The sequence below is a fragment of the Stomoxys calcitrans genome, chromosome 2, assembly GCF_963082655.1.
Source record: "Stomoxys calcitrans chromosome 2, idStoCalc2.1, whole genome shotgun sequence".
Taxonomy (NCBI): Eukaryota; Metazoa; Arthropoda; class Insecta; order Diptera; family Muscidae; genus Stomoxys; species Stomoxys calcitrans.
Window position 1 is genome coordinate 238,122,298 of NC_081553.1, and position 14,191 is coordinate 238,136,488.

Here is a 14,191-nt window from a genome sequence, read left to right on the forward strand (position 1 = left end):
GAGTATGGGTGGGGTATTAACAACGAGCTGTATAAGAACTTTCGCAAGGATACATTGTAGTTTACGATGTGACGTAGCCATCATAAATGATGAAATAGCGGGGTGAGAAAGACGGAAAATGTCCACCTCAGAATGATTCGCAAAGACAAGATAGATCGCGATTTCACCGTAAAGATCAAGTAGAAGAAGGCATTCACATAACTTGGTGTAAGAAATAAGATAATAAATGCTTCGAATCTTCCCGACAAATTTCTTTTCAGATTTCAATTCAGACTACATATTCAACGATGACAATCAGTAACAAAAACGTACCATGGACCTAATCACGGCAATTCCTTTAGATGCTGGCGACGCTGTACAAAATGGTGATCCAAGTATGTTTTCGTATCGACAATTTGTTCCAAGTAAAAACGAATATGTTATCGAATGCGGTGATTAGGTCCCAGATCCCTTGAATTCGATTGTCAACTAGACTGTTACGCCCATGTGGTATTTGAGTGCAATGTTTTTTTTTTTATAAAATAACAACATTTTTGTACCGTCTCCTTACGTAATTTGATTAGAAAAAAATTTTTCCCAGAAAACTTTTTTCAATTCGAAATAGAAGAGCCGAGCCCCTTTTCATGCTGTTTACTAATCCTTCTGAGTGTTGATTGCAGCCGTTGGAGAAATAACATATCGAATCTTTTTGATAGTCTCAATAAACGGCAGTAAGCCACTTTAATGGTCCCCATTTCCTATTTCGACATTAAGAGTATTTAAATCAAGCCTTGAGTAAATTTATTCCTACTCAAGGCTGAAGTGCTGGAGGTGTTGCTATGTGTCCTGATTTTGTCCTGTTAACGAGACTTGTAGTGGCGCATAAATCGTACGCGCTTAAATCCACTCTGTGATGAGTGAGGGCAGAGCGTTGTCTTTGAATTAAAAATGCCCAAAGTGATATTTAATGACATTCGCAGACAAGTTTTGTGAATCTTTTGCAAATTATTCCCTCCGTTAAATTGTTAATGGGCGACTTAGGGCGATAGTTCACCTGGATGATGAGGCACGTAGACCAACGACCACTCTTTCTCTCTCCCTCTCTCATTGTTGCTTTCTTTCTTCTCTTTGTAGTTTTTGAAGTTGTTAATTGGCTTCCTCTAAATTAGAACAGGTTCATAATTACATTGGCTAGGTTTGTTGTTCGATGGGACGTGAGAGGGTGTGTGGAGTCACTGTTGTGGGTGTTGACAAAAAGTTTTCATTCATCAATTAAACTTTTTGGATGGCATCCCACTTCATGGGGAGGAGATTTTCGGATGAACTGCCACAAGTGAAGCGATTGAATGCGAGTGTAGCGTGTAGCAGTATGTGACAATTAAGCAATTATTTGGTTTTTCACATCTCCTGCACAACCTAATGAACCAAACTGCCACCGGGGGAGAGGTGATTTTTTTAATTAAAAATTTACTCAGTTAAGCGAGAGTTTACTAATTGATTGTCCACCAGGGGACATGTGTACGAATGTGTGCTGTGTGGTTGTATTTAAATGGTCCTCGGAGGACGCGCGTACCATCAGTGCAGCGTTTTCAGTCTAACTAATAAAATGTCCTCAGTGGATTTCCATGGCGGCGATTTCGATGTGTTGTACTCGGAGCATGATAGCAAAAGGGTGGACGATGTTTTTCGGCTGCAATTGTTTTTTATGAAATTCATGGGGCAGGTGCCCATAAAATTGGAGAATTACTTCCCCTCGCCATTGAAGGCATTATGTCGCCGCCTTGCCATGTGTTACTGTGTCTTTTGTGTGTTTTCAAATTTGCATCTCTCGCTTTTGTATATGAAAACTACGCTAGATATGCTGGAGAGCGGCGAACTGGAAGAGATCACCGACGCCCTGACCATGGCCATAATTTTCTCATTTTCCACCTTTGCCACCTGCTATTGGTTAATCAGATCGCAGACTCTGCTCAAGTTTATAAGCAAGGTCAACAGAGAGTATCGTCATCATTCCTTGGCAGGTTTAACATTTGTCAGCGCCAAGCAATCCATCCGTTTGGCTCATAAGGTCAGTCTATACTGGTTGATTTCCTGCACCGTGGGAGTGGTGAGTTGGGCCTTGGCTCCCTTGCTATTGGGATCGCATACTTTGCCGCTGAAGTGCTGGTATCCATTTGATCCGTTGGTTTGTAGTCCACATCTGAAGATTCTTTTGTTCTTCGATTCAGTTGAAAGTTCGCTTTTCAGAAACCAGGTCTGTACACATTCATTTATGCAACCCAAGTGTGGTGTCAATTTCTAATGGGCTGCATTTTCGGTAACGGCTCTGCGCTGTTTGTTTCTGTGGTCGTTATTATGTTGGGCCAATTCGATGTCCTTTATTGCAGTCTTAAGAATGTCACCCACCATGCGCAACTTTTAACGGGTGAGGATCTAAACATTTTGAGGTAAGTGGTCAGTGCCGTGGATATTTCGTGGATATTTCCAGTTAACCAATGGACAAAGTTTAAGAGCAGTAAAAGATTGAGATTCAAACTAAAAAAGGAGTAAATGCAAAACAAGTAAAATGGCATTAAGTTTGGCCGGTCCGAACTTTGGATACCCACCCCCTCGGGTGTATATGTAAACCCCCTTTTGCCACAATCTGGTGATAATTGTATAACTTATCGGGTAGTAAATAAAACTTGTATGGGCTTCAGATCCTTTATCGGGTGATCGGTCTATATGGCAGCTATATCTCAATATGGACCGATCTAATCCATATTTAGGTCAAATGTCGGGAGGCTTAAAATAACTCTCTGTTACAAATTTCAGCGAAATCGGGATATAAATAAAGTTTTTATGGTCTTCAGACCCATTATCGGCCGATCGGTCTATTTGGTAGCTATATCTGAGCAAAATCGGATTAAAAATATTATGGGCATTAGACCCTTTATGGGAAAATCGGACTATATAGCAGCTATATCCAAATATGGTCCGATGTGGCCCGTTCATGAACTTAATCAGCGTGCATCAAAAAAATGTATCTGTGCTAAATTTCGGCTCAATATCTCAACTTTTGAAGGCTGTAGAGTGATTACAACAGACGGACGGACAGACGGACAGACACTCGGACATCGTTAAATCGTCTTAGAATTTAGATCCGAAATATATATACTTTGTAGGGTCGTCAATTGATATTTCGATGTATTGCAAACGGAATGACAAAATGAATATACCCCCTATCCTACGGTGGTGGGTATAAAAATGGAGCCATCCATAGGCACATTCAGTCTTAATTATTTACTCGCTGAACTCCCTGGGTTCTTTATCTGGTGATTTTCAGATGACATCTAGCAATTCTCAAGCTAGACCAATTTCCTGCATTAAATTAATGCGAATTTATTAGCTTTTTTTCGAATTTCTTAAAAAAATATTTGAACTGGGGTTTTCTTATTCAAGCAAACCAGTTAAAAATGAAACAAGTCAAAAGTTTAAAATGTCTCCATTTTAATTTTTATGAAATATAGTTTAAGAAAAAAAATAATGAAATTGTTTTTGAATTGTTTATATCTGACGGGAAAACTTACTACTTAGAGAATAGTTTTGTTGAATGCAAAAACATGAGACACAAATAAGAAAGAACGTTTTATCCAATCCATCGTCTCTTAAAAGAAAAATTCAACAGGAGTTACCAAAGTCCCAAGATGATGAATTAAATCAGTATGCCCTTCTGATCGAGCATCCCACAAACCTGAAGGAGCTTTCCGTTTCAAAAATGACCCACAATGCGAATCTGGGGCAAGCTCTTCATGATTCCTTGGTCGAGTGTGTGCACATTCATCAGTTTATACTGCAGAGCTGTGACACTTTGGAGATGCTCTACAACCCATATTGCCTTGTCAAGTCTCTGCAGATTACCCTACAGCTGTGTCTCCTGGCATTTGTTGGGGTGGCGGTAAGCCAAAGTTCCAAGAACCATCGATGTCAAACAAATATTTAATGCAATTTCTACGATGCTACCATTATAGGGTGAACGCTCTGCCATGAGGGCAATCAACTTGGTGCAATATCTTATGCTGACGCTGTCCGAGTTACTGATGTTTACCTACTGTGGCGAGATGCTTAGCAGTCACAGCATTCGAGCTGGTGAAGCCTTTTGGCGTTCTCAGTGGTGGATCAATGGCCATCTTTATAAAAACGACATTTTAATGTTTCTGGTCAACACCAGACGAATGGTGAAACTAACAGCGGGCAAATTCTATCTCATGGATGTGCAACGACTGCGTTCGGTAAGTGCCATTGCTACAAACAAACAAATGCCACTACAGGCAACATTTCAATAAATTTCTCCGTTTCTGTTCTGATTTTTGCATTTCTAGGTCATAACCCAGGCATTTTCATTCCTCACCTTGCTGCAGAAGTTGGCAGAGAAAAATCAGTAACCACTTTCCACGTCGCTTATTTGAGTGTGCTTATTACCACCCCAGCCCCAGATAGCAGCCCTCAGTGTTGCGCTGGCACTGCTGTCTCGTTTCCGTTTGAGTTGCCATTTATGCACCCCGTTCCCGCCGCTGTTCATATTCGCTTTTGATGATTTTATGTAAATCACACCCTCGCTAGCTGCCTGTAGTCACCTTTCGATGCGTTTAATTTTTAATGTTTATTAACATAAAATTGCTTTTCGCTTCAATTTAATTACAACCAAATTCTGCAGATACAAATACCAATAAATTATTGAGGGCGGTTGTCGTGGTGTGCTCGAAGAGTTGGATGGTTGGTTAGTTGTTTGGCGGGCCGACTGATTGATGGCAGGTGTTGAAGTGTCTACTTGGCACTTTTGTTGTTGAACTATGCCTGTTATCTCGGCCACGACCATTGTAGGAATGCCAAGACAAGTTCCAATGTGAGTTTGAAGATTTTCACTAAAGTGAACGCAAAGCTTTGCGACATCGAGTATGAAATTTGGCATTTCTTCATTGAACTACAACTGTAAGAGGAACTGCTTCTTAAAAGTTTGCACAATGCTAATTTTTCGCTGACGAAATCCTATTTTGAACAGGATTTCAAGTACTTCAAGTGGTTTCTTTTTATAAGCAGAATCTAGAAATATATAATTGAAAGCTTGTCCACGTGTTGTATCCTACACCTACTCTGTAAAAGGTATTACAATATAGCGCATTAGTTTGCAATGCTAAGAAGGAGAAGAGCTGCGCCCATTGATAAGTATTTATATCGGTTATGTATCATTCCATGTCCTTCTGTCAACCTGGTTGTCGGTGGATGTATTCTTGTCATCATGGTACAGGTTGCATTTGATATTCTAACGCTACTGATTTTGGCAAAAATCAGTACAAATTTAGATATAGCTTCATATATATTTTTCGCCCGATATACGGTATAGCTTCCTTATATATATCTTTCATCTGATATAAGTGTTGAAATATTCATGAAAACATTTCACACGCATAAAATACAACTTTTGAGACATTTTTACGACAAACAAAAAAATGTTATGATGAAGCTTTTCCTGCATTGTTACTGTGTAACGCAGCACTATTGAACGGAAATCACTTTGATTGTTTTGTGAACCCTTTAGGATCTTCACCAACGGTAAATGTACTTTTCTCTTGTTGTAAAACCAAAAACTCCGAAAGTGACAATTTTTAAAGTTTCACCTAAGGTACAACAAATAAAAAGGTGTTAAGTTCAGCCGGGCCGAACTTTGGATACCCACCACCTCGGGTATATATGTAAACCATCTTTCATCAAAATTCGGTGAACATTTCATACCTTATGTCCCATATCAGTTATATCAAAATAAGTTCCGATTTGAACCATATACTAATAAGTACACTAGCTATATCTAAAAATAAACCGATCTGAACTATATAAGACACGGATGGCGAAAAGCCTAACATAAGTTACTGTGTCAAATTTCAGTGAAATCGGATTATAAATGCGCCTTTAATGGGGCCAAGACTTTAAAACGAGATATCGGTCTACATGGCAGCTATATCCAAATCTGGACCGATTTGGGCCAAGTTGCATAAAAATGTCGAAGAGCCTAACACAAAGCAATGTCCCAAATTTCGGCGAAATCGGACAATAAATGCCTTTTTTATGGTCCCAAAACCTTAAATCGAGAGACCGGTCTATATGGCAGCTATATTCAAATGTGGACCGATCTGTGCGATATTGTAGAAGTATGTCAAGGAGCTTAACTTAACTCGCTGTCCCAAAATTCGGCGACATCGGACAATAAATGAGCATTTTATGGGTCCAAAACCATAAATCAAGAAATCGGTCTATATGACAGCTATATCCAAATCTGAACCGATCTGGACCAAATTGAAGAAAGATGTCGAAGGGCCTAACACAACTCACTGTCCCCAATTTCAACCAATTTCATCAAAACCGGATAATAAATGTGGCTTTTGTGGGCCTAAGACCCTAAACCAGGGGATCGGTCTATATGGCAGCTATATCCAAATCTGGGTCAAATTAACGAAGAAAGTCGAAAGGAATAACACAACTCACAGTCCGAAGTTTCGGCGAAATCGGATAGTAAATGTGGCTTTTATGGGCCTTAGACCCTAAATTGGAGGATCGGTCTATATGGCAGCTATATCCAAATCTGGACCGATCTGGGCAAAACTGACGAAGGATGTCGAAGGATCTAACACAACTCACTGCCCATAATTTCAGCAAAATCGGATAATAAATGTGGCTTTTATTGGCCTAAGACCCTAAATCGGCGGATCGGTCTATATGGGGGCTATATCAAGATATAGTCCGATATAGCCCATCTTCGAACTTAACCTGCTTATGGACAAAAAAAGAATCTGTGCAAAATTTCAGCTCAATATTTGTATTTTTGAAGACTTAAAGTCTTAGATTTTTACGCTGATCAAGAATATATATACTTTATAGGGTCGGAAATGGATATTTCGATGTGTTGCAAACGGAATGACAAAATGAATATACCCCCCATCCTTCGGTGGTGGGTATAAAAATGCTGGTATGTCTAATGACAAAATTAAGTTAAGCAATATACAAATGGCTGTGAGGAACTAGAAAACACAACAACAATTTCCAAGACACATGCATTGCTTATATTTACGCGATAGAGAAATATCCATCGCAAAGTAGGTATTTAAATGTGTGAAAAAACAACAACAACAAAACAACAACAAAACCCTAATTGTGCGAAAATGGAAGGCTATATTAAAGGCGTGTAACATAACATCGAAATAAATACAAATAAACTATGAAAGAATGTAATTGCCAACCGAGGTCTGCTTAAAATTGGTAATGATTTGAGCTTGACATTAAATTAAACTTGGCATTCTTTTCAATATGCACAATCAATTTTAAAACTAACAACTTAAAGCGTGCTAAGTTTGGCCAGGCCGAATCTTATATACCCACCCCATCCACCATGGATCGGATTTGTCAAGATCTTTGCCCAGTATCTCTTTGTAGGCACCCAGGCCGAATCTTATATACCCACCCCATCCACCATGGATCGGATTTGTCAAGATCTTTGCCCAGTATCTCTTTGTAGGCACACAAAGGATAATGGATACAAATTGCCATGCAACCTTATCAGGTTATGGACCGATTAGGACTATCCTTTCAGCCAAATCCGATAAGATTTGCGTACAATTGGGAGGTCGATTTATATGGGAGCTATTATATCAGGTTATGAACCGATTTGGATCATACTTGCCATAGTTGTTGCTAATACACCTATAATTCAAGGTGTTAAACTAAAGCTAAGCTAAACTCGCTTAAACAGTATATGAATGGAAATATGTAGTGATCATGGCCACGGCCTTAGGGTGGTACTCTCATTGTGGAACTCTGCATAATATATCAAACAGCAACAAATTGTGTTAGACAAAGTACGATCGCCTTTTTCAATTATTTTAGAGTACATTTGAAATTCCTTTATTTCCATTGATTACTGTGGACAAAGATGAAATCCATATATTGCATTCTGTAAAAAATCCTCGTCACAAATATAAATATTAATTTTTACTGAAAATTTCCATTGCACTAACATTTTATTAACTTATGCTGTTCGATTCAAAGTTGAATGATGTTTTCCCTGAGTACAAGTAATTCTTGTTGATAGGGAGAAGGGCGCATTTATGAATTGTTTGTTTAGGTCGTATCTATACCTGTTAACAAATGTTTGGTTAAACCAAACAAATTTTATTGTCAATGCCATTTTTTCACATTATTGCCTTTGTTCGCTTGGCTTGAGAAGATGTTATCGATAAAGTTATAAATTCATTGGAAACATTATGGGGAAATATTTCAGAATGGATAAAAAGATAAATAAAAACTCGTTGGTGTTTATTTGAAGATACAATAAATACCAATAGACATGGTCGGACTAGGGTCAAGAGGGGATGAAGTTTTCCAGAGGTAATGACTTTAAATTTAAGTGAATACTACAAATATTGTTGTTACATAAAAATTATTAATATTTACAGAAAATAACCAACTAAATTAATATAATGTGTGCATATAGGGAGCAGCCCTTGTAGGTCTTGGGACTCCGAAGTTCTAGAATAAAATGTCAAACTTCTAGCATATCGAAGTAGTAGGGGTAAACCCTAGTAAAATGGTATTAATGCTCTTTACAAGAGTGTATGTTGAACAAAATTGTAGAAGCAATAGCCACCAAATAACATAAACTGAAACAAACCACTATTCTTCTATTGAAGCATATACCTGTTGGACTACGCTTGAAAATAGAATCAAACATTCATTTTATGATTACTAGAGTTCTAGGTAGCCACTTATGCAAAATCGGTGCGGGGCATGTGGGAAAGATGATGAGATGTTGGAGCATTTCCGGCTTTCGCGGCTTACAGTCACCGGCCTTTAGGAGAGGACATAATACCAGACATGAACCAACTTAGGGGTGTGGCATGAAAAACAATTAAGGATTTTGTCAGTTGCACGGAATTTCTAACTTAGATTTTCTTCTTCGAGGTTACTTTTTTAGTATTTAGAGCATACAACAAGCCGATTGCCGGCTTAGGTGTATGCCCATAGTGGCATGGACCGGATTAAAATCCGCACCCTCTTTTTAAACTAACCTAACCTAACGTTTATTGTGTATAGATACGACAAATGGTACAGTGTCCACTGATGAGATGAAGATAAGAGACCAAGACTGATCTAACGACAGTCCAATCGACTGTTTGTATTGAAGTATGTTGCAACCCATATATTTTTATTGGGAGGAAAATATATACCGATTTTTCGATTCCACTTTAGGAGCCTACAAAGAGTTAATTTTACTTTTACGCTCAATTTTGGATTGAATTGATTTTGTAGGGTGATCAGTAAACCGGCTTTTTCCTAAAACAGGTTTCCGGACTATTCGAAAAATGAATTTATTTCTGAAGTTTCCGAAGCAATATAAACCTAACGAAAAATATTTCGCTACTTTTTTTGCTGAAAAAAAATGTTAATGAATTTTTCTGAGAAGACGAAATTTTTAATGAAATTTGCTCCGTTTGCAGACCGTTCTCTGTTTCTATTCCAAAAAGAAAAACAAATAATCCTATTTTTAAAGTTAGGCAAAGAAAGGCTGAAACTATGCTCTTAAGAAACAGCAAGAAAGAAAACAACTCCACATTAAATTTTTTCTGCCAAATGAAGACATCCAACTATTACAACTAAACACACATGTCCAACTCCTACTCCAACAATCGTCGATTGTCATAAGTGTAGGTTTTCAATGTAAGCATATTGCAGCCTACACTATTTGCGGGGTGCCATTCTGTCCAAACGTAGATTAGCGTTTCAAGCGCCTCTTCTGCGCTCAATTTATAACCTCTGGCCCTAAGTTTCGAGGTGTCTCTTACCACTTGTCCTTCCATCGGGCTTTTGATCGTCCTGGTTTGCGGATACCATCATGGTCGCTCTCAAAAGGCTTCTTCGCTGGAGCTTGGTCATTCATTCTGAACACATGACCTAGCCAACGCAACCGTTGTATTTTGATACGTTCAGCTATGCTAACGTCGTCATACAGCTCATATGGTTAGTTTTATAAAGTCAAATTATAAAAAGAAATTTCCTTTTAATAAAAATTCTGAAGATGAAATATTTATTTAATTTACTTAAATTGTTTTATTCTTATTTTTCAAGGAAAAAATTTGTTGAAATTGTGCATACAATTTTGTTTTAAAAGACAAAATTTTTTCGAATCCTCGGTCAAATTTGTTTAGAACGCTATTAAAATTATTAACAGAATTCGAAAAGTAAATTGGGGCTGGGTTATAAAATAATGCTAATAATTTAATAGGCCAGTTTTTGAGTAGAAATTTCAAACAATGTATAGGGAGATTCATGTGGGTGCCTTATCGAAGTTCAGAGAATAACACCACTTTAACCTGTTCTTATTTTGTGTCGCAGAGGTTAGCATGTCGGTAACACTAAACGCCTATTTTCGAATGTAGGAAAGGGCATCAGAACGTGGTTATCAGAGGTGGTTATTCCTTCCTATTGCTGGCGACATTTGTGAGGTTTTAAGGTGCAAGGCGTCGCCCTGCGGAACGCCGTTCTGGTTCGGTTTGCCCTCCCGTTCCTTGGCATTCAGTTATGATAAGTTACGAAGCTACTTTCTAAGTAGAAAATTCAATTTTTTCATCACCCAAATTAATTCTATGTTCAAAGTAGCAATATATTCAAATGGAAGACTATTTTGATAATAAAATAAAGCAGATTAGAATTCCCCCTATGCCATGAAAACCTTAAGGGTCATCAAGTGAATTTGAGTCCATTCCTGTGCCACTTTTAACCCTTTTAACAACCTCCCACAGTAAATATCGATAACATTTAAAGACGTTTTTGCTCCGCACGACATGCAAAGCGAAGGCCAATAAACTAAACGCCTAGACCCTGCAGCTTGCATGGCGAGTTGGCCATGCTGGTTTGGGTGTCATTAAACTCACGGCTTTTCTAGTCACGTACAACGAAATGGAAACGGTTTTGTTGCTATGCTTGCTTCCGCCATACATTGTAGAGAGCACAACGTAAAGTTTTCCAACTCATTAAGTCTTGGGGCCATATTGTTGTTGCAGTCGGCCACACAGTACAATGTTTTGTCGAAGAGCCCATAATGGAAGCCACTTATAGTTTCATGGGCACATATGGGCCCTTTCCTTGATTATGATTCTATGATTGTGAAAAAAAAATCAGATAATGGTATCTACGTTAACTTTCCAAACTGAAAAGTGCAGAATGTATTGCTCGAAAGCAAACGACTTCCTTCCACATCCTCCAAATTTTATATGGATTCCGTCTGTCCAATCTACATTCGGCGTTGCTACCGTAGCGATTCTCATTAGCAAATTAGTATTATTGCTGATACCTTTACCAAAAGTTATTTTCTGCCGTTGTACTGCTAGTTATCTATGTGTGGTGGTGCGTATTTGTGTTAGTGTGTGTGTTGTGTGTCACCATAAACAGATGACCAAGAGATTCCTTTCTTCATTAACAACAACCAAATCAGAAATGATTTGAGCTTCCTTTGTGTAGGCAGGATGTCTTACTTTTCACATGATTTATTCACCCCACAGTTGATCCTTTATTCAGGTTATAGCGTCCGTACTTATTCTCCATCCACTCTCGCATGTACCACATGGAGATGTACGAGTTCATAAGTATATTAGGTTGTATTGGCTAAGTTTGAAGGTTTGTCAATTGGCTGCGAATTGATTAACTACCGGCGCCAATACAAAGGACTTCAATAAACTGCCATCTCTTCATTATCCACTTAAGCAAATTGGATTTGGGAATTGAGTTCGAGCAAACAAATTAAATACTAATTTAAGTGTAAATTTCATTCGCCATCCCAATGTAGCAGTCACTGGCGCTCACATGGAAACACATAAATTCCTAACAGACACTATGGAGCCACAAGTATCTTATTTCCTTAACAATGCAATTTGGTATTTGCCAAGGAACAGGACGTCATTTCTCCAAGGATAAATAATGCCATAAATTAACATTTCAACTCACTCACCCATTCGAACGTGGGTGCGTGTGTGTGTGTGTCTGTCTATGGCTGTGCCTGGGGCATCTTGGTCATGGGTGACATATGGGACGATGTGACGTATGATTAACGTAGGAGGAGTTTGAATGCTCATACGCAGGGATGTTCGTTGTTAACTAAGAGCCATCTGTGTCCGTATCCACTCTATGTGACTGCAGATAAAACAATCCTCGCTAGCTATGGCATTCACATGAATAAGATTTGGCTCTGTGGAGCTTTTTGGACACATCTTCTGGGAATATCTCTCTTTTGTGGAGCCCTAAATAGACATAAACAATTTGTCTAATTGCAAGTTATTCAACAAAATGAGCCACTCTTGATATGAATTTTTGCTTTTAAACATTTCGATATGCCCTACAGCAAAACGGAGTTGTGCACAAAATTAAAATAAAATATGTTGTCGCTTATAATGCATCCACACATTGGAATACCAAGCAGGTACGCTGGGTGCGATTTTAGAATTAAGGAAAGCCGTTGTTGTATTGCCAATGTGAGAGGGTCAGATGAATATCCCTCACTAGGGTCAAAGTTATGCCAGTGGAAGTGATTGGCAACTCAAAGTGGGCTCACAAAAGTGAGAGACAATTACAATTAAAATTTCGTCGTAAAATAAACATCTTTTGCATTAATGGATGCAACTAAATAGTGATAAATCGTTGACACATATTACCTCGGTTTATTTCTGGACTCCGTTTGAAGAAATCAAATGGGGAAATAATGGACTCTTTTTGGGGCCTCAAGAAGTCAAATCATGGCATCGATTTTCATGGGGGCCATATCTATTAATGGCCCTAAAAGGGCATGCCTCCACATACCAAATTTCAGCTAAATTTCTGGGAACTCAAGTACTCAAATCCCAGAATTGGTTAATAAAAGGGCTATGAATAATTAAAAATCAATATATCCGGGATTTTGTATTTGTGTTGAAATCACAAACGTTTCAAATACCAAATTTCAGCGAATATATGATAACATGATATTATCAAGAATATATGATAATTTTTTCGAAGTCGAAGTGAGAAGATTAGTGTAGTTTAACTTGTTTAACAAACTTTGTGCTTGTGTTGATGGAGTTGCAAGAATTCTTGGCTAATCACGGATGTTCATGAATACCGTCGAATAAATGAGGATTCTTAGGGCTCAAGAAGTCAAATAAATCAAATAGGTAGGGTGGATCGATGTAAAATGGAAATAATGTTGATAGCTAACTACTTCGAAATATTATACTGAGGTGGTGGGCGAAGAAACAAAGTTCCGAAAAAATTTCTTCTTTAACGGTAGCATGATTACAACAAATAGACGGACAATGAACATGGAGGCTACAATCCTTCTTTCGAACAAAGACGAATATTTTCGATTTGTAACAAAAGGAGTGACAAAATGAATAAAATCTCATCCCCAGTTGGTGCATATTAAAATTAGAAATGGTCTAAGGGTCTTTGCCCCAAAAACCGACTATCGGTTTCGTGAAATCAGAGGTGCCCCCTATAAAGTGCAGTTTATTCATACGTGGGTCGCAATCAAAAGAGGAAGCCCAAGTGGAGAAAGAAATCTCGAAACTAGGTCTGATTGTTGACATTCGCTAGTTGGTGGGCTTATTAAAGCGATCTGGGTGATTCAATCCCGCGCTGGGAAAACATTACAAGTCTTCCCATGGTGTTGGAATGGAACACAGTAGTCAAGTTGATACCATGCTCATTTTAGCAGTGTGTGTGTTATTGGTTCCATTCCCACCCGAGGCCTAGTCTGTCGCTACTGTGGTCTCACGATGTACTTACAGTTTTCTAAATGGTGAATACGATTGTCCAAAAAAGTGTAGCAGTTTTTCTCATGTCGCTCTGGTATCGAAATGTAACCCCACCGCTGCGTGTAGTTTTCGTTTGTGTTGCTGTTGTATACAGAGTGTGCAAAAATGTTGCAATTCTCACACCGTGCCAAGTCTACGGTCGACAGTGCAGTACTTCAAAACAGCTGCTATCATTTCATAGGCATCTTCACCTAAATAACGGAGTACGGTGAAAGTGCGTCATTTGCAAAATGTTGTATCGTATAAGTGTAACCTATTTTTCTAGAATCGAAATCACCACAAGTGAGACAATTAAGAAAAAAAGACTGTCTTTCTAACCTAATGTACATTAAATGCAAATATTT

At 38.4% G+C, this 14,191-nt stretch overlaps 1 protein-coding gene across 1 annotated transcript; it reads left to right on the top strand.

Annotated features, from left to right (window-relative positions):
* The first annotated feature begins 1,585 nt into the window (after nucleotides 1–1,585).
* LOC106087773 (putative odorant receptor 85e) lies at nucleotides 1,586–4,682 on the top strand. The gene is made up of 5 exons (XM_013252939.2): nucleotides 1,586–2,164; nucleotides 2,227–2,426; nucleotides 3,634–3,916; nucleotides 3,990–4,250; nucleotides 4,341–4,682. Exons 1-5 carry the CDS (start codon nucleotides 1,586–1,588, stop codon nucleotides 4,401–4,403), a joined length of 1,386 nt encoding a protein of 461 aa, XP_013108393.2. The 3' UTR covers nucleotides 4,404–4,682.
* The last annotated feature ends 9,509 nt before the right edge of the window (nucleotides 4,683–14,191 follow it).